Source organism: Oncorhynchus nerka, linkage group LG13 (assembly GCF_034236695.1).
Source record: "Oncorhynchus nerka isolate Pitt River linkage group LG13, Oner_Uvic_2.0, whole genome shotgun sequence".
In the NCBI taxonomy this organism is placed as follows: Eukaryota; Metazoa; Chordata; class Actinopteri; order Salmoniformes; family Salmonidae; genus Oncorhynchus; species Oncorhynchus nerka.
The window spans coordinates 67,683,938-67,703,483 of NC_088408.1; the positions used below are offsets into that span (position 1 = coordinate 67,683,938).

Consider the following 19,546-nt stretch of genomic DNA (forward strand, 5'->3'; position numbering starts at 1 on the left):
CTGGCGTGGCGTCACCTTGGACCAGACAGATATGACACAGCCAGTTAGCTCTGGAATGACATGACCTCGCTAGATGTTTGATGAGGCTCTGAGCTCACAGGTTATCAATCATGGATGCAAGGTCAAATTCACTGGCCATCCGCTCAGACCTGTTTGGACTCCCTTGTGAACGATGCTAACAGCCATAACACAAGGTCATTATAGATCATTACGACTGGTCAGTGACACTGTCAATTAATTGCATATAGTTTTAGTCATTCACAGCAATAGGTTTCATGAAGTCACTTTTTCAGCCCATAAGACAGTTGTCCTCCATGTGAAATAAAGGACGTGGACACACACAGAGATGCATACAAAGCTCTCCCCCACCCTCTATTTGGCAAATCTGACCATAATCCTATCCTCCTGATTCATGCTTCCAAGACAAGGAAGTATCAGTGACTCACTCAATACGGAAGTGGTCAGACGCAGATGCTAAGCTCCAGGACTGTTTTGCTAGCACAGACTGGAATATGTTCCAGGATTCATCCAATGGCATTGAGGAGTACACCACCTCAGTCATCGGCTTCATCAATAAGTGCATCGACGATGTCGTCCCCACAGTGACTGTACGTACATATCCCAACCAGAAGCCATGGATTATAGGCAACATCCGCATTGAGCTAAAGGCTAAATCTGCCGCTTTCAAGGAGCGGGACACTAGTCCGTACGCTTGTAAGAAATCCTGCTATGCCCTCAGACGAACCATCAAACAAGCAAAGTGTCAATACAGGATTAAGATTGAATACTACTACACTGACTCTGATGCTCGTCGGATGTGGCAGGGATTGAAAACTATTACGGACTACAAAGGGAAACCCCGACGGGAGCTGCCCATTGACACGAGCCTACCAGACGAGCTAAATGCCTTTTGCGCTCACTTCGAAGCAAGCAACACTGAAACATGCACAAGAAAACCAGCTGTTCTGGATGACTGTGTGATAATGCTCTTGGTAGCAGGTCAACATTCACAAAGCCGCGGGGCCAGACGGATTACCAGAACGTGTACTCAAAGCATGCGCGGACCAACCGGCAAGTGTCTTCACTGACATTTTCAACCTCTCCCTGACCAAGTCTGTAAAACCTACATGTTTAAGCAGACCACCATAGTCCCTGTGCCCAAGGTAGCGAAGGTAACCTGCCTAAATGTTTTACCGCCCGTAGCACCCACGTCGATAGCCATGATGCGCTTTGAAAGGCTGGTCATGGCATATCAACAGCATCCTCCCGGACACCCTAGACCCACTACAATTCGCATATCACACCAACAGATCCACAGATGACGCAATCTCAATCGCACTCCACACTGCCCTTTCTCACCTGGACAAAAGGAACATGTGACAATGCTGTTCATTGACTACAGCTCAGCGTTCAACACCATAGTGCCCTCAAAGCTCATCACTAAGCTAAGGAACCTGGGACTAAACCACCCTCTGCAACTGGATCCTGGACTTCCTGATGGGCCACCCCCAGGTGGTAAGTGTAGGCAACAACAAGTCCGCCACGCTGATACACAACACTGGGGACCCTTAGGGGTGTGTACTTAGTCCCCTCCTGTACTCCCTTTTCATCCATGACTGCGTGGCCAAACATGACTCGAAGACCATCATTGAGTTTGCTGACAACACAAAAGTGGTAGGTCTGATCACAGACAACGATGAGAAAACCTATAGGGAGGAAGTCAGAGAACTGGCAGTGTGGTGCCAGGGCAACAACCACACCGTCAACGTGAGAAAGACAAAGGAGCTGATCGTGGAACTCATGATAAGGCGGGCCGAACAGGCCCCCATTAATATCGATGGGGCTGTAGTGGAGCGGGTCGAGAGTTTCAAGTTCCTTGGTGTCCACATCACCAATGAACTATCATGGTCCAAACACACCAAGACAGTTGTGAAGAGGGCACAACAAAACCTGTTCCCCCTCAGGAGACTGAAAAGATTTGGCATGGGTCCCCAGATCCTCAAAGACTTTTACAGCTGCACCCTCGAGAGCATCCTGACCGGTTGCATCACCGACTGGTATGGCAACTGCTCGGCATCTGACCGTAAGGCACTACAGAGGGTAGTGCGTATGGCCCATGGCCCAGTACATTACTGGGGCCAAGCTTCCTGCCATCCAGGACCTATATAATAGGCGGTGTCAGAGGAAAGCCCATAAAATTGTCAGAGACTCCAGTCACCCAGTCATAGACTGTTCTCTCTGCTACCACACGACAAGCTGTATAGGACCAAAAGGCTCCTTAACAGCTTCTATCCCCAAGCCATAAGACCCATGAACTTAACAGCTTCTATCCCCAAGCCATAAGACCCACGAACTTAACAGCTTCTATCCCCAAGCCATAAGACCCATGAACTTAACAGCTTCTATCCCCAAGCCATAAGACCCATGAACAATTAATCAAATGACCATCGGACTATTTACATTGACACTCCTCCTTCCCCTCCATTTGTTTTGCACACTGCTGCTACTCGCTGTTTATTATCTATGCATAGTCACTTCACCCCTACCTACATGTACAAATTACCTCGACTAAGCTGTACCCCCGCACATTGACTCGGTACCGGTACCCCCTGTATATAGCCTTGTTATTGTTGTTTTATTGTGCTACTTTTGATTCTTTTTTGGTTTATTTGGTAAATATTTTCTTAACTCTTCTTGAACTGCACTGTTGGTTAAGGGCTTGTAAGTAAGCGTTTCACGGTAAGGTCTACACTTGTTGTATTTGGCGCATGTTACAAATAACGTTTGTTTTGATTTGAAACATGAGGTGATGGTGGAGGATGAATGGCACACTCTGTTCACAACACTGACATCAGCAAACCACTTGCCCACACAAAGCACTACAAAGAGACGTGATCGTATACAAATGTAAGCAAGGTTTGAAATGATTATGTTTTAGTCAAATATTATACCTGTTTGGACTTCTTGCAGTCAATTTTCAGTTTACAAATGATTTGTAATTATGTTCCAGCCCCTACCAAAAATCGGCCCGCGGCTGAATCTAGTTGATGATCCCTGTACTACAGTGTTACTAATACACAGTACCTGTTGTTACCATGGCACCATGACCAGGATGGTGAAATATGGTGGAGCTGACAGGACTATGCTGCTGCTGACACAATTACCCTGCTCAGACTTTAATAAAGTGACTAGATGTCTCTCTCTCTCCTCTTGCTGGCTAAAAGCGTTGGGAAAACAGAAGGGTCCATCACAAATCATTAAGCTACCCCTGAGCAATGGAGGCACGCCACGGGAAGTCATTAGGGAGTGGACTTGGGACAGGCAGTAAAAAGCAGAGTGAACAATGACGGGAAAGGTCTTCCACATAGTGGGTGAGCAGTTCTCCCTCTTTCCTAGTTCAGAGGGTGATAAGTATCCACCAGCTCGCAGAGACATAAAAATTCCCAAAATAGTCAGTCACTTTTGGCCTGAATCTATCCTCCGGCTCACAACAGACCAGTAATAGCATATGTACGTTTTTTTTTCTGGTTAAGGTTACAGCCAAAAAGTGATGTGTGAGGTATGCAACTTCCAAACATAAGTCTCAGCTATTGTCTTACGTTAGGTGTTGGCACTTGGGAGTTCCAAAGTCAAAAACCAAAATCACATACTGTACGGTAATTTGTCATAAAATATTTGGTGTCACTGGAGTTGAGGTCCAAACTACTCCCGTCACATGGCCAATGTTCATTTCTGTGAAAACCATTGCTTTATCGCTACTTTATCTTGTCACCATAACAACAAGCGGTAAGGCAGTGTAAGTGAGTGTAAATAGAAACACCTTGAATCAAGATGAAAGAGTACTGAAATGCATCTCCAGCACTTCATAATACAGGAGACTCTCCCCTCTCTCGTGGTGTCTGCTAAAATCATGTCACAGGAACCCGGTCAGATCCTTGCAGCATAAACATTTATTTCCATGGGAAAAGGGAGGCAAACAAAGCCCATTGCCATGGTTTCACAAAGCCGCATGGTTTTAATTTGTGCTCTTAAGAGAGACGGAAGGAAAAAAATACCTTTGATGGTGATTCACTTTAATAGCAAGTGAATATTTTCAACTGAGCAGCTCACATGGCAGGGGAAGCACATTCTCTACAAGTAAAATGGACTGGGGCTACTTATGTTAGCTGATGGAAAAATATCCCATCTTATTTTTGGTAAAAAATGATTGGATAAAATTACTATTGGATGATATCTTGTGGAGTTAATTTAGCCCTCCTCCAACTATTGAGTGTTTATGGAAAAGTGTTTGACTTGAAGTGGGTGATTGAAGATCACTCTATGGATGGACTTTCGAGCTCTCCATTGCATTTCTGCATTTACAGTAGGACTAACAATTGCCATACACGTTTTCTAAGTTAACTTTCATTATGGGTTTCAAATGCCATGGGAGAGGTCTAAAGAAGCTGGCAACACTTTCTCCACTAAATCCCTGCCACAAAGCAGAAAGGCAAAAAAGATGTTGTTCATAAACTCAAATGGTTGTTCCTTTCAAAGTGCACAAAGCTTACAGTTCAAATGTTGATAATCACTTTTCTTTTGGGAAGAATCATGCTTTGTTAAGGAAAATGAAGAGGTTGGGACTAATGGAAACAAAAATAAATGTCCTTTGTCTTTGTGAGTACTGAGCTTTTACAATCCACTGTTCACAAGAAACAGTTCTTTTCACATACTGTGAGGGAAAACAGGGGGGGGGGTATTTTTGAGTGCCTTTGGAATGATATAGATCAGGGATGGGAACTTTGATGGGGGTGGGGGCCACAAAAAGAGTGACTAACAAAATCAATGGGGGACCCCAGTTGGTAATTCGACCATGATTACTAGGTTAGATAGCAGGCTAGACTAACTTACCAATCAAAAAAGAAATAGCTGACATGGACTAATTGAGTGACTGTCCCCTACTGAGCCCCCCCTCCAAAAAAGAAACAATATACAAAATGGGATACTCCTTAGCCAAAATCACACCCTTCTTCCGATAAGGTAACAGTCCCGCAACCAGCAACTGTGATGCCCATTTCTGAAGAACCATTGCTAAACAGTTTTCCAGCACAATTTTTCAAGTCCCTCACTCATAACAGAGATGGTTTCTTATGGCCAGTAAAATGGTAATCCATCGTCATAGCTTGGTAATTCAATACACTCCTGGGCGGTGTGTGTTGGTATGTACTCTTACCAGGATGTGTGTGAGGACGATCTTGATAAGCGGAGCCCCAGACAGGTTGACGGACAGGGCAGGCGATGGCTCCACCTTCAGTGAGATGAGGAAACTAGCCACCTGGATCTTATGGTCTTTGAAATCAGCTGCCTCATTGATCCTGAGAGAGATGGTTTGTCACTAACACCAATGAGAGGTGTTTTATGTACACAGTAGTGTCACAGAGGGCTCAGAACAGTAGCAGGAGAGTGGGACTCTGAAACACCTGTCATGTCATCAATCACAGTGAAAACACAGCATTACGTCAGGAGCTTTTCGAGGTCAACAGGTAAGTGACGGTAGGTTGTAGAGGCAACACCCCCGTTTCATTATACAGACGGACATTCTAACCCACTGGGGAGTGAAACACAACCATTGGGAACTAACCTAATCATCAAATGTGGAGTAAATAAGTTATGCCTTCTAAAATGGTGGCTTACTTACACCAATTGGAATTTCCTGAATAAACTGCTTTTCTACTTTGTAAACATGGGTGTTTATTATTGTCATCCAGTTTTACTGAGAAACTCGTTCAGAAGAAAGTATATTGTAGCAGAAGCTGATTGATCCTAAGTGCCGTATCACTTACACATGGTACTTTTAGGCTGCGTTTACACAGTTTGCATAATTGTAATCTTTTGCCATTCATTGGTCTTTCAACCAATTAGAACAGATCTTTTGCCAATAATTGGGCAAAATATCAGAATTGAGCTGCCTGTGTAAATGGTGCAAACGCTGCTTTAGATTCTGGATTTCTGCAGAGGCAGTCAAAACTATTTGCTGTACTGAGGGCCACAACAGTCAGTCCAACTCCTTGAGCATAATAAGCTGTATTTCTAGACGCAATTATGCTATTGATGATGTCTGCCAGTAACTACATGTTAATCAAACAAGATTGTTTACGCTTAGACCACCAAATTACTTTAATCAAACTCATGTAAAATATTTATTTCACAGGATTATCGTAATATGCTTCCCCTATTACTGGGAAAAGAAGTGTGTGGCCAAGTTCCTGTATGAAGTTAACGGCAGGATGTATCAGCCAGTGGTGGTTAAGTGGTCAGATGAGAGATCGCCTGGTGGGAGGCTGATAAGGAATGGCCCCAAGCATGATCTGTTACGGACAACAGGAAACAGGGGCGCCACTCCGCCAGGGGACCACAGCGGACACACAGGAAGTGATCCTGGCTGATGCTCAGAGCACTTATCGCCATAACATCCCTTAGATCCTCTGAGATCACTTCTTCTCAATGACTGTAATTCTTAATTGCAAGGCGTGCAAAGTAAACTATTTAGTTTATTGCGTACTTTTCTGATTGGTCCCCAAAGAGATGCTTTGACAACCTCAAGCGTCTTCTGAATGCTTGTAAATGAGAATATTATATTACTTTCTGCAGGCTCTAAACTTACTTTAAACAGTGCTGTCTACTGTACTGTATTTGGTCAGGATAACTTTATATCACACATTTAAGTGAATCATAATTCCTACATAGAGAGCATTTCTATTTGGTATGATCAGGGCTTTTTATGTGTCCTCCCATCCCCCTTACCTGGTCCTGAGTGGGCTGATCTCTCTGTAGTAGGTGTGCATGTTGTGGTAGAAAAGACCCACGATTGTGGTTTGGGCTGAGGTGGAAAGAGGGAGGGAAGGAGGGAGGGAGAGAGAGAGAGAGAGAGAGAGAGGGAGGGAGGGAGGGAGGGAGGGAGGGAGGGAGGGAGGGAGAGAGAGAGAGAGAGAGAGAGAGAGAGAGAGAGAGAGAGTGGTCAAAGGTGAAACAGACTCATAGCAGGGTTGAGAATGTGATGAGGAGTTGCTAAAATGCTCACAGTGAGGGGAACTTAATTAAGCAGCCTCGCTGCCTCAAGTTGGCACTCCCTGACTAATTGGAGAGCTGTATGCTCACACACGGGTGAGATGGAGGGGGACCACGGACCACGTGTGTGTTGGGAAATTATGCAAGTCACAGTGCCATGACTGAAACAGTACAGCAGGAGGCCTGTGCCCAACTCTTATACACTCTCACCACCACATAGGCAATCTACAACATGGTAACTACTAGAGAGGGATCTGAAACACTTGACGGTGAAAGTACCGCTTTCATGAAATCAAATCTACCTCAATGAGTAAGAAAACAAACACTGGTGTTGAAAATGCATTGTGTATGAAATAATCTGAGTACATATCACAAATCAAGGTTTTGAATCTAATGAACTTTGAATGTAATGACTGTAATGCCCCCTACCAGACCTTTGTAGGGATCAGTTGGTGGCCAGTTTGCCTATAAAGCTTTTCTAAGGAAGAAAGAAAATAATAGAAAAAGGCATAATCTGAATCTTTTTATGAATACTTGGAAGTATCTCAGTCCAAGAGAATTAAAAAAAATCTGTAACACTTTCTCTGCGCTTAATTGGCTTATAAAAGCGCCACTTGGTGCCTTTAATACAGTATGCCATGTGTCAGGACACACAACGCTACATTAACTAAATCTAGGAGCTAAGTTGCCAGCAGTAACATTTATATTCAATTTCTGATAATGAGGTTTTAACAGATTATTAAAATGGTTTATTTAAAAGTTAGTGTAGCAACGCAGTGTGTTTGGGGGCCAGGTGGAGCCAAATGGATCTGACCCTAACACAAGTCTAACAAACACAGTTTTAATACTGCCGTAATTTCTGCCAAACCAGCATTTGCAGCGCCGCTAAGAATGGGCTAAGTAAATCAATTAGTTCACTGTGAGTGGAGGGGCATCTTTTGAATGGAGAGTAAAGTGGATGAAACGTATCCCTCTCTCTGTCTGTGGTACATTGCCTCTCTACATAGAAGTCATACAGTACTGTAGCTGTAATCCTGCACAGTCTCACAAGCAGTTTCATGGTGGCTCTCTCACACACTACCATTGCTATGTTAAAGGTCTTTAAACCTATCATCATAATAAACTTCTGCCCAATAGCAAGACCTTACTGGTTAGGCAAATGTATCTTAGCAGAAACAGAGTGCAGAAACAATGGCCAGTATTTATTCACATTCAAGCCAATGAAGCTATGTGCTGAGGAGGAGTAAGAGCCAGACACAAAAGAAAAATGAGCATATGCTACATTCAAGCAGTGTAATACACACACAAAATACGAATTGCTGTGAGAGAGTGAGTATTTCAATGTATTGTATGTTTTTAGAACATAGAGTGAAATGGGATGTAGGACACTCACACTGCATGGTGAACGCCTCGCCGGGCACTGAGATGTAGTTCTTTCCTTGCATGGGGAAGCGGTAATGGGGAAGATTGTAGTTCTGTGGAATCTTCATCAGAGAGTAATCTATTGGGGTCGGGGGTTGGAAACAGAGAGAGAGGGAGCACTGTGAGTGGTTAACTAACTCCAACACCAGGCCTGGAGGGGTTCTGACAGGGAGCCAAAAGCACAGTGTTATCTGCTGGTGGTGATGATTCATGGGCGGATCAAAGATTTGACTGAGCCCCTGGGAGAGAGACAACGCAGGCTTGTCCACAGGAAAACAAAATATTGTGCCAAACTAACCCCTACCAGAGGGAAATTAGTTGCATGGAAAGGACCATGGTTATCTAAGCTAGGTCAGATCTCTATCTTCTGAGGGAAACATACTGTATGTAGCCAGTTAGTTCAAAACTCTCCTTGAACTTCCTTCTTAGAACTTCCTTCTTAGTACAGTAACTCTCAACCCTAACTTAAACCCCACAGTCTGTGAGTCATACAGTACAGTCAGGAGAGAGTTGCGTCGTCACGGTACTGACCTGCTACAAAGGACTTTCCTCCCAGTGAGATGAGAGATCGGGGGCTGGGGCTGGACTCCAGGCTGGACACCATCTGGACCATCACATTGTCCACTGTCTCAATCAGCCCACTGACCACTGGGGTGGACTCCTGCTCCAAACGGTCCAATAACAACATTCACACTCATAGAGACACACTGGCAACCTACTGTATCTACTGTATTTTGAGAGACCATAAAACCAAGTAGTAGCATGCGTTAAGAGTCTTATCAGCTGGGCCGATATTCACTGTATTACTGTAAATGCCATCTGACTTCCTTTTGATGGTGCTCTCCATGTCCAAGTCCAACGTTTTCATGCACTAAGAACGTCTGGTTCAGCTTGCTCACATGAAAACAAGCACGCCTGTTCAGTGTGTATAGAAATTGTAACGACAAACTCGCTGGAAATGTCTCTCTGCTCAGGAATTCCTGTGATCTCACGTGTGAGGGCGCTGAACTTGAGCCTGAACGAATGGGATCATATTCACAGTTCACTATCATATAGCTAGTTTGCTGTAAACCCACACAGTGACTTCACAGAGATATCATGAACTCGATATATTTCATATTTTTTATTTCTAATGTGTTCTTGTTCTACCGTGTGTTATTTTTAGTACTAATTTGATATTGATTATGGGGTTTAGAGCTGGCAAGAAAAGCATTTCACTGTACTTGTGCACGTGACATTAAAAACTTGAAACGTACTTACCTCATCTTCCCTGGCCACTTCAGAAGACAACACCTCCTCCACACTCTTCAGAAAAGCCTGGGCGGGACACAACAACACATCATGTCTGTGATCTGAAACAAACTATTACATCCTACTTTGGTGTGTGTGTTCGTGTGTGTGCCTTCGTGCGCACTCGCATGTATATATCCTTGTGTTCCTGCACCTGTGTGAAGTTGTTGGCAGTGTCGTGGGGGATGGTCTTGTTGGGCAGGCTGAATGGCAGAGACTCCAGGAAGCCAAACATGGGCACGGGGTCCTGAGAGCTGTGGATCTCCTCACTCAGCTTGTTGATGATAGAATAGGACACATATGCGACTCCCTGAGGGAACAAAACACCAGGCATTACTCTCCAAAGACCAGAATGGGACCGATATACACAGGAACACATTATGGTGACCATTACCTTTAGTAAGAACTCTTTCTGCATAGAAGTCTGCTGTTAAAGACTGCTGGTCTCTTTCCAGCGTCATGCCCTACAGGGACCCATTTTGTGCTGTGTTGAACAGCTGTCTCTACTTTCTTCACTCTACGCCCACAACTGCCATTTAATAGACAGGAGAGGTCTATTCACTTGTGTTCTCAATATCCCCCTTTCCAATTCCTCAGTCTTAAAGGGAAGAAAATGGTTCCATAAGAAATGAATTGTTTGTGTTTATTGCGGTTCAACCACCAGCCTTCTACCTAATTTCCTGCGAGGCTGCTGTGTGTCTGTTCTAGTAGTAAAACCCTGAAAACGGTTTAAAATATCCACTTTCCCATGGTAAGAGGTCAATCTGTATAAATCACCAAATTTCAAATCAAGTCAAATCGTACTGCTCACATACACATGTTTAGCAGATGTTATTGCGGATGTAGCAAAATGCTAATGACTAGACCCCATTGTGTTGAGAAGTTGAGAACTCACCAGTGTTTGCATCGTAGAGGAGACTTCTTTAGGAACGCTTGTTGTGGAAGGGTAAGTCAAAGTATCACCTAGGTGGAGAAATACAAGAGTCCCATTAGCAGTGCTCTTCCACCGGTCATCAATAGCAACACTAGCTAGATGCCAAATAGAACGCTTAGAGAAGTGCTGGAATTGTTCAGGCCACAAAGATTCCTGATTCCTTGGTACATGTCTGATGATGGTGGACCTTCCCCCAGCCGGGGATAGATGAAAAGAAGTGCTGTGCTATTGTACCTGCTCTTTAGATAATCAACCGCCAGATACATCACTGAGGTACTGTACAAGCCAAAGAGATGTTAGAAGGAAATCATGACATCATGCTGTCTGTAAATAACACACCAATTAGTGCACTTAGCAACAATAAATTGCCATATATGGTTTTACATTAGGAACGTCCCTTCCAACAGTCTGCTCTTCTTTAGTCCCATTCATTATCTACAGGTATAACATATTAAAACACTTTCCATAACCATAACAACCTTCTTGTTCATGTCTGTTATGTCTGAGAAAATTAAGGCTATGCCTTCATGCAACATGACCACCTGAGTCCTTCACAATGGGGTCTAGTCATTAGACAAAAACACAGGGAATGGATGTCCAGACCCAAATTATTCCTATTTTCCATAAGCATGACAAGTGATTCATCCCTTTTTACTATCTTATACACATTTCACCATGCTCTGAATAACATTTCTCGGACCATACAGAGGACATTGTCCATTTCTTTTGAGTTTCAGAATAATTCTAGACCACACAAGATAAATCAAAGCAGCAATGAAAAAGGTCATTATGGTTTAAAATAACTTCAGTCACTCGGTTTAACGTCAGTTGAGTCCTCGAATGTGAAACCAAACTTTTATGGTGTGTGAGATGTGAGTATGTGAGATGATGTTAAGATGAGGAGGTTTTGCAAGGCTTAATATCTTGTTGTGTATTCCATGCATCAGTACTGTGCACGGAATGTCAATGGCAATGACCAAGATGGAAATAGCTTTTTAACCCCAATCTCCTCACATAAATCAAGGGGAAAGAGTGAACATAGTGAACATTTCACATGATGGAAAAAAGAGTGGTCCATTCCAGACTGACGGTGACATCTGACATTACCTGTGGCAGCTTGGTAGTACATGAGGATCTCCTCTGGTGACAGGGCCCTCTCCCAGATGACAAACTCATCAAAGGCTCCTGTCACGTAGTGTCCATAGGACTGCTCATTTCCTGTCCCAATGACCAGGTCAGGGTAAGGGTCCCCATAATTCATGGACACGTTGCCAGTGGGGTCGCTGGTGTTGAATGTCCCGTTGATGTAGATGTTGAGACCGTCCGTCAGGGTCCAAGTGAACAGAATGTGGGTCCAGAAGGGCCCTGAAAGGGAAGAGAGAGGAGAAATCATAATCAGGACTTCACCTTCCCTTCACCTAAAGTATTTATCTACTCACACACATTTCAATTGTGCTTTTCCACTACATCCACCCAATATGTCCCCATGTTCCACTCCAACCATTCAGTCAGCATCTCCATTCTATTCCTTCAAACGTTTCCGATAGACTTCTCCAAAGACGAAATAACATCTTCAGTTCCTCTGAGGTAAACGGACAATAAAGAGAATCCCATAAGACAATATATTCAGTGTGAACACTTCCACCAGAAGAGGCAGGTTCAGAGTGTTAAAACACAGCTATCCTATTGGGATTGGCTTAAACACAAACCAACAACTTCCCCATTCACACTTTCAATCTCTCTTTCCTTTTAATCTCTCCCGCTATTTTAGCTAGAAATGTTTCTGTTGCAGGTTAGGCTGGGACACATTGTGACAAGTTCTACTGAACCAGTCATGTCTCCTGGTACTGGTACAGGTCACATAAGAGCAGGTTCAGTCATAGATCTGTTATGAGCCTAAGGATAAACAACTGCATGGTGAAATGGTGACATATCAACATGTCAAATTATAAGAACCAGATGTTTGATATCCTGTAAGTAATAATCAAATAAATCAAAAGTACACATGAAGTCCTGACGCCTCATGTTCATAACCTTAATTAATTGGAACAAAAACAAGACGACGGAGGACATTTGAGAATGTGAACATCGTTTTCCTCTAAAAAACAATGACTGGTAAATGTTTCTTTCTTATTCAAAGAACCTGCAGTGCACAGAGCGACATGATATGTTTTCCTCCATAAATAGCAGATCAGAGATTGTAAGGGATGGTTTTGCCCATGTAGAATGTTTATGTTATTTCAATTACTTAATTTAGAGTCTACTTGGACCTGTGAGTTTGAAAAACAGTGCATTTGGAAAGTATTCAGACCCCTTGCATTTTTCAACATTTTGTTACCTTACAGCCTTATTCTAAAATGGATTAAATAACACATTTCCCTCATCAATCTACACACAATACCCCATAATGACAAAGCAAAAGCATAATTTTGTAAAATGTTTGCAAATGGATTAAAAATGAAAAGCAGAAATACTTTATTTACATAAGTATGCAGACCCTTTGCTATGAGATTTGAAATTGAGCTCAGGTGCATCCTGTTTCCATTGATCATCCTTGAGATGTTTCTACAGCTTGATTGTAGTCCACCTGTGGTAAATTCAATCGATTGGACATTATTTGGAAAGGCACACACCTGTCTATATAAGGTCCCACAGTGCATGTCAGAGCAAAAACAATAACAGCCATGAGGTCAAAAGAATTGTCTGTAGAGCTCCGAGACAGGATTATGTCGAGGCACAGATCTGGGGAAGTGTACCAAAAAATGTCTGCAGCATTGAAGGTCCCAAAGAACACAATGGCATCCATCATTCTTAAATGTCAGAAGTTTGGAACCACCAAGACTCTTCCTTGAAACTACCAGAAGGACAACCACCTCTGCAGCACTCCACTAATCAGGCCTTTATGGTAGAGTGGCCAGACGGAAGCCATTGCTCCGTAAAAGGCACATGACAGCCCGCTTGGAGTTTGCCAAAAGGCACCTAAAGGACTCTCAGACCATGAGAAATAAGATTCTCTGGTCTGATGAAACCAAGATTGAACTATTTGGCATGAATGCTAAGCGTCACGTCTGGAAGAAACCTGGCACCATCCCTACGGTGAAGCATGGTGGTGGCAGCATCATGCTGTGGGGATGTTTTTCAGCGGCAGGGACTGGGAGACAAGGGAAATATGAACGGAGCAAAGTATAGAGAGATCCTTGAAAACCTGCTCCAGAACGCTCAGGACCTCAGACTGGGGTGAAGGTTTACCTTCCAACAGGACAACGACCCTAAGCACACAGCCAAGCCAAAGCAGAAGTGGCTTCGGGACAAGTCTCTGAATGTGCTTGAGTGGCCCAGCCAGAGCCCAGGCTTGAACCCAATTGAACATCTCTGGAGAGACCTGAAAATAGCTGTGCTGCAACGCTCCCCATCCAACCTGACAGAGCTTGAGAAGATCTGCAGAGAAGACTGTTAGAAACTTGCCAAATACAGGTGTGCCAAGCTTGTAGCGTCATACCCAAGAAGACTTGAGTCGGTAATCGCTGCCAAAGTGCTTCAATAAATTACTGAGTAAAGGGTCTGAATACTTATGTAAATGTGATATTTACAAAAATTTCTAAAAACCTGTTTTTGCTTTGGCATTATGGGGTATTGTGTGTAAATTGATGAGGGGAAAAAAATGAATGAATCTATTATAGAACAAGGCTGTAACGTAACAAATGGTGAAGTGTGGTGAAGTGTGATTCATCCCTCCAGGGAACGCGTTTCCACTGCTCCAGAGTCCAATGGCGGCGAGCTTTACACAACTCCAGCCGACGCTTGGCATTGCACATGGTGATCTTAGACTTGTGTGTGGCTGCTCGGCCATGGAACCCCATTTTATGAAGCTCCCAATGAACAGTTATTGTGCTGACGTTGCATCCAGAGGCAGTTTTGAACTCAGTGGTGAGTGCAACCGAGGACAGACGACTTTACGCACTACACGCTTCAGCAGTCGATGGTCCCTTTCTGTGAGCTTGTGTGGCCTACCTCTTGGTGGCTGAGCCGTTGTTGTTCCTAGACGTTTCTACTTCACAATAACAGCATTTACACTTTACCGGGGCAGCTCTAGAATGGCAGAAATTTGACGATCTGACTTGTTGGAAAGGTGGCATCCTATGACGGTGCCACATTTAAAGTCACTCAGTAAGGCCATTCTACTGCCAATGTTTGTCTATAAAGATTGCATGGCTGTGTGCTCGATTTTATACATCTGCCAGCAACGGGTGTGGCTGAAACAGCCGAATCCACTCATTTGAAGGGGTGTCGACATACTTTTGTATATATAGTGTACATATGCAGTATTTAGAATGCTGTTCAGTATTTACTGTAGTTACACAACAATATGGAAACAGGCTTGCCAGTAAAAAGTAACACATTTATAGTTTTAGATAAAGAATTAATTGAGTCCATTATTGAATCCATTATTGAATCCATAAAATCTCTCTGGGACCAACAGTATCTGCTGATGATTGTAGCTCCATCTACATACAATCAACCAAAACATTTACATTTATAGTTAAAAATGAAAACATTATTGAAAATCACAATACATTCCTCATGCATTCATATAAGAATATGTATAAAAATCCTCCAAAATATATATATGTTTTCATTTTTCCTCCCACCACCCACATCGGAGGCCAGGAAGTTTATATAAAAAAGTTTTTAATTATCATAATGAATTTGATCAACTTTTTCACCTTAATGGTTTTCCTTTTTTTAAAGGGATACTTTGGGATTTTGGCAGTGAAGCCGTTTATCTCCTTACCCAGAGTCAGAGGAATTTGTGGATACCATTTGTATGTTTCTGTGTCCAGTATGAAGGTAGTTAGAGCTTTCAGTTTCAAGAGCCAATGCTAACAAGCGTTAGCGCAATGGCTGGAAGTCTATGGGTATCTGCTAGCATTAGCGCAATGACTGGAGGTGCTAAAACAAGCTAACAACTGAAAGCAGACATAAAAATGGAATCCATGAGTTCATCTGACTCTGTGGAAGTAGATAAAGGGCCTCTTTGCCAAAATCCCAAAGTATCCCTTTAAATACCTGGTATATTGATGTTAGCCCTCCACCTCTTCGAGTTGCCTCGTGTGTAGAACTCTACGTATCCAGCGTAGGCATTGGCATAGACAGAGAAGCCATTGGAGATTACTTTCCCTCCAGAGGCTATTGCAAAACGTGACTCTGCCTCCTGGTTCTTCCAAAAGAAGGAAAATGTAATCCCTGAAAAACACGAACATAGATTTATTAAAATAGGGGAAATTGTTTCAGACCACAAATCATGCTAATTATAATAAATTTAGATCTACATTAAATGCCATAAATTAGGTTTTTGTGAGTTACCCCATTAGATAGTCACTTATGATTTGTGAAAATATTACACATCTACTGTGTAGAATATTGTGGAGATGAGATCGAGGGAGGCAGAACTCACCCTCAGGACCACAAAGAGTGGGGTCACTAATGCAGGAGTTCTGGTAGTTCCCAAAGTGGAGAAAGGTGCCGCCATTATCTCCATTCAGATAGATGCCCTTGTTGACCATCCCTTCAACTATGTCTACAGGAGGATGAAATAACAACATTATTTTGCCTGATGAGAAAAAGAGGTAGATTTGTCTCTGAAGTAGGCTTTTTATAGGCAAACAATTAGGCAAACCAGTATCATCGATTTATGAACAGATTCTCTGAACTGCACCAAATGTTGGGTGTTTCCACTGCATAATGATCTACCATTTATCAATGGTAGCCAGCTACGACCCAAGGATTTATCTTTGATGTTCTCCTGCCTTAAATTGTGTTATCAGACAAAATGAAATTGTCCTGATGTATTGAGGTTCAAAAGTCAAGCTCAACTTTACAGCACTCTAGAAACAGATCTGATAACCTCCATACTCAAAGCTTGTCTAATCACGATTTACACACTGCAGTCTCTGCTCTTTTTCCAGTGAAGAAAACAACTGTCTCTCCCTGACTACACACACCATCTTACACACACACACACACACACACACACACACACACACACACACACACACACACACACACACACACACACACACACACACACACTAGCAGTGTGTGGCACACTCATGGCAACTATTGGGCTGGTACACAATGTACAGAACAATGGCCACTGAATAACCTTAACATGATAGATAGCACTACAGTAACACCAACAGAACAGGGTGACTGACTATACACACAAATTAATTTCAGTGAGCAGTGATTTTCCTCACCTACTGTTGCAGAAATGTTAGTGTAGGCAGAGTCATTGGTATACACAGAGGAAGAGTTATGGGAGGAAGGGAGCACAGTGTGCTTGTGGATTTGGAGAGCTGGATGAAACATAGAAAACAAACAGACAAGGGAGAAAAAGGTGATTCACATACATACACATGAATAACACAAAACAACCAGAGGACACACCAGACCAGTGAGAGTCAAACGCAGACACTAGGCATTGTGAGGGATGTGGTGCGTGAGCAGGGATGAGATTAAGTGTGATGTTGGGCTCAGTAAACAGTGCTCAAGGAGGAACAGATCAATCACCCCCCCCTTTTTTAGGACCAAAGCACATCTTGTGTGGAAATATTCCCAAACCGTTCTAGACCTGATGCTTCACAATTATTGTCCCATTTAGGAATGTTATTGGTGCTTCCATAGTTAAAATAATACAGTAAGGTTTTTGGAAATCAGTTTAGCAAACAAGACAGTTCATTTAATAGTCTTAGCATTAATCTGGAAAGTCTGCATCAAATATACCTGGGGGTGAAGGATAAGCTTTTTATCCCATTTGGTTTATTATAACACCAGAGTGCTGTGATGTACATTAGCAAGGGTTAACAGGGGTGTAGTAAGGTAGCCTTCAGACTTCTTGTCTTGACTCTCTACTTTGTTCATTTTGTTTTTGCAAATTTGACTGTAATCAAATTTGAGCACTGCACACAGCTGCACCTTTTAAAGCAAGGACTTGGTGGCTGCAAGACAGACAAAAAGGTGAATTGAAAGTAGGAGTGAATAACAGCTGTAGACCATGCAGACAAAGAACATAAAAGACTGGGTATTCTACTCCTAAGTATAGGACTATGCACATACTTATATCACTTCCATTAACATGACCTGGTCTGTTTCCAATCTGGTCCCACAGTCCATGGATCCCGTCCACCGAATCCAGCGGCCAATAGTGTGAGGCCGTGGCCAAGACCTGCAGGCCTGGATGGAGAGTTCATGGGTGAACAAAGCTCCAGATGGGACTTCTCCCTAATCATGCTATTTCAATTAGTTATGTTCCTGGCGTTGCTCAGTGTGTCTTTTAGGATTAAAAAGATAAACGATACAGCTCAATTGTTGATGTTTGTCTCATTCAATAAACACATTTTGTATGGCTTAATAAACCACCATTACCATAAGTTACACTTATGGTAAACCATAACCAATAATTCATCATCCCAACATTATATATATTTAGCTAAATTACCAATAATACTCATCATATGCTGTAGGTTAATTTCAGACACAATATAGAACATCAAGCTAAGGGAATCCACATTTAAGTATAATTCGATTTACCTGGATGCTTGGATGGATTTGGCTTTACTTCACCATTAACCTGTAAATAAATCAAATGAACTCAACATTGCAACATTGCAGTAGTCTTCCTACACATAATGGTGAAGGACATAAAAAAAACACAACTGTTTAAATTACCCGAATCAACGTGACAAAAGTAGTTACAAACAGAATTTCGAATAATAGTTCCATGGCTTGATTACAACTACAACAAGATTTTATATATATACATATATATATAATGATTATTGTTGTTTAAATCCCCAATGAACGATCGATCCAGAAAGCATAAATCATTATTCCAAGATGCTGAAAAAAAAAGCAATCTTCTTCTCTGGGTATTTATTAGTCCACGTCTCCAATAAAAGAAAACTTTCTCCCAAAACTTAACATTTTGTAAAACTGCAATAAAACTAAGCGGTGGACATCATAATTATAAAGTGCGTGTCCATTCAAAATTTCCCCAAAAGTTGGTATTCCATGTCTCTCAATACAGAATAAGAAATATTGCACTATTTCAGCGACGGATTTGGGTACTTGTTGCTTGATGCGCTCTGCTGTCTGTCTATACTAGGTTTGCACTGAGTGGAGGAATTCTCCGGGCTGTTCGATTGGATGTGGGAATACAAAACGTGATGTCATTTTTTAGAGCATTGGAACCCAAGGTGGGGCCTAGTGTGCGTAAATAGCAAATATCAAGTGCGTAGCCTAATTAGAGATAATGGAGTGCGCATAGGCCTACTGTCCAAAATCTATTTAAAAAACATATAAAAACCAATACAGATTTAATCTACAAAATTACAGAGCTGTGTCCTTTTGACTTGTCAGAACATAACGGACAGTGATGCTGATGGACATGGATGGATGCTGACTGTATTTTAGGCTATTTATTTGGACTGTCATCTTTATGAAGGGAATAGAACAGGCACATATTCAGGTGCACTGATGTAAGCAGGTATGAAGCCCAATCGAATTCCTTAGATATACCTAAATTGGATTGAGTGAATTGAAAATAGACATTCTCAGGAAAATCGACACGAATTAGTCTAGTAACATACTGGCAGGCCTATCTACTGTACTCATACCTGAATTCAAATCCATCGCTGTAGGATGCAGGATGCCTTCATCTAATTGTGACTCCTGTTTCATGTTCTTTATCCTCTGGGCCTATTGTAGACTAATGTCCTGAACATAGAAATGTAATTACTACAACTACAACCTAGTCTAAAATAAACTATTCTTACATGTTGGAAATTGGCCGGT

At 42.4% G+C, this 19,546-nt stretch overlaps 1 protein-coding gene across 2 annotated transcripts in view; it reads right to left on the bottom strand.

Moving 5' to 3' along the window:
• LOC115139964 (adhesion G-protein coupled receptor D1) overlaps positions 1-18,874 on the bottom strand; it is a 45,293-nt gene extending 26,419 nt beyond the window's left edge. The window contains exons 1-14 of one of the 2 annotated variants that reach the window (XM_029677890.2): positions 18,422-18,874; positions 18,284-18,323; positions 17,810-17,926; positions 16,951-17,049; positions 16,149-16,271; positions 15,761-15,937; positions 11,801-12,058; positions 10,655-10,722; positions 9,914-10,069; positions 9,730-9,786; positions 9,001-9,130; positions 8,441-8,548; positions 6,784-6,859; positions 5,213-5,354 (exon numbers count right to left, since the gene is read on the bottom strand). In XM_029677890.2, coding sequence (XP_029533750.1) covers positions 5,213-5,354; positions 6,784-6,859; positions 8,441-8,548; positions 9,001-9,130; positions 9,730-9,786; positions 9,914-10,069; positions 10,655-10,722; positions 11,801-12,058; positions 15,761-15,937; positions 16,149-16,271; positions 16,951-17,049; positions 17,810-17,926; positions 18,284-18,323; positions 18,422-18,475 — 1,605 coding nt within the window. In that variant the 5' untranslated portion in view covers positions 18,476-18,874. The remainder of the gene's footprint in view (positions 1-5,212; positions 5,355-6,783; positions 6,860-8,440; positions 8,549-9,000; positions 9,131-9,729; positions 9,787-9,913; positions 10,070-10,654; positions 10,723-11,800; positions 12,059-15,760; positions 15,938-16,148; positions 16,272-16,950; positions 17,050-17,809; positions 17,927-18,283; positions 18,324-18,421) is intronic. The other variant, XM_029677891.2, reaches the window with a different exon arrangement.
• Positions 18,875-19,546: the final 672 nt, after the last annotated feature.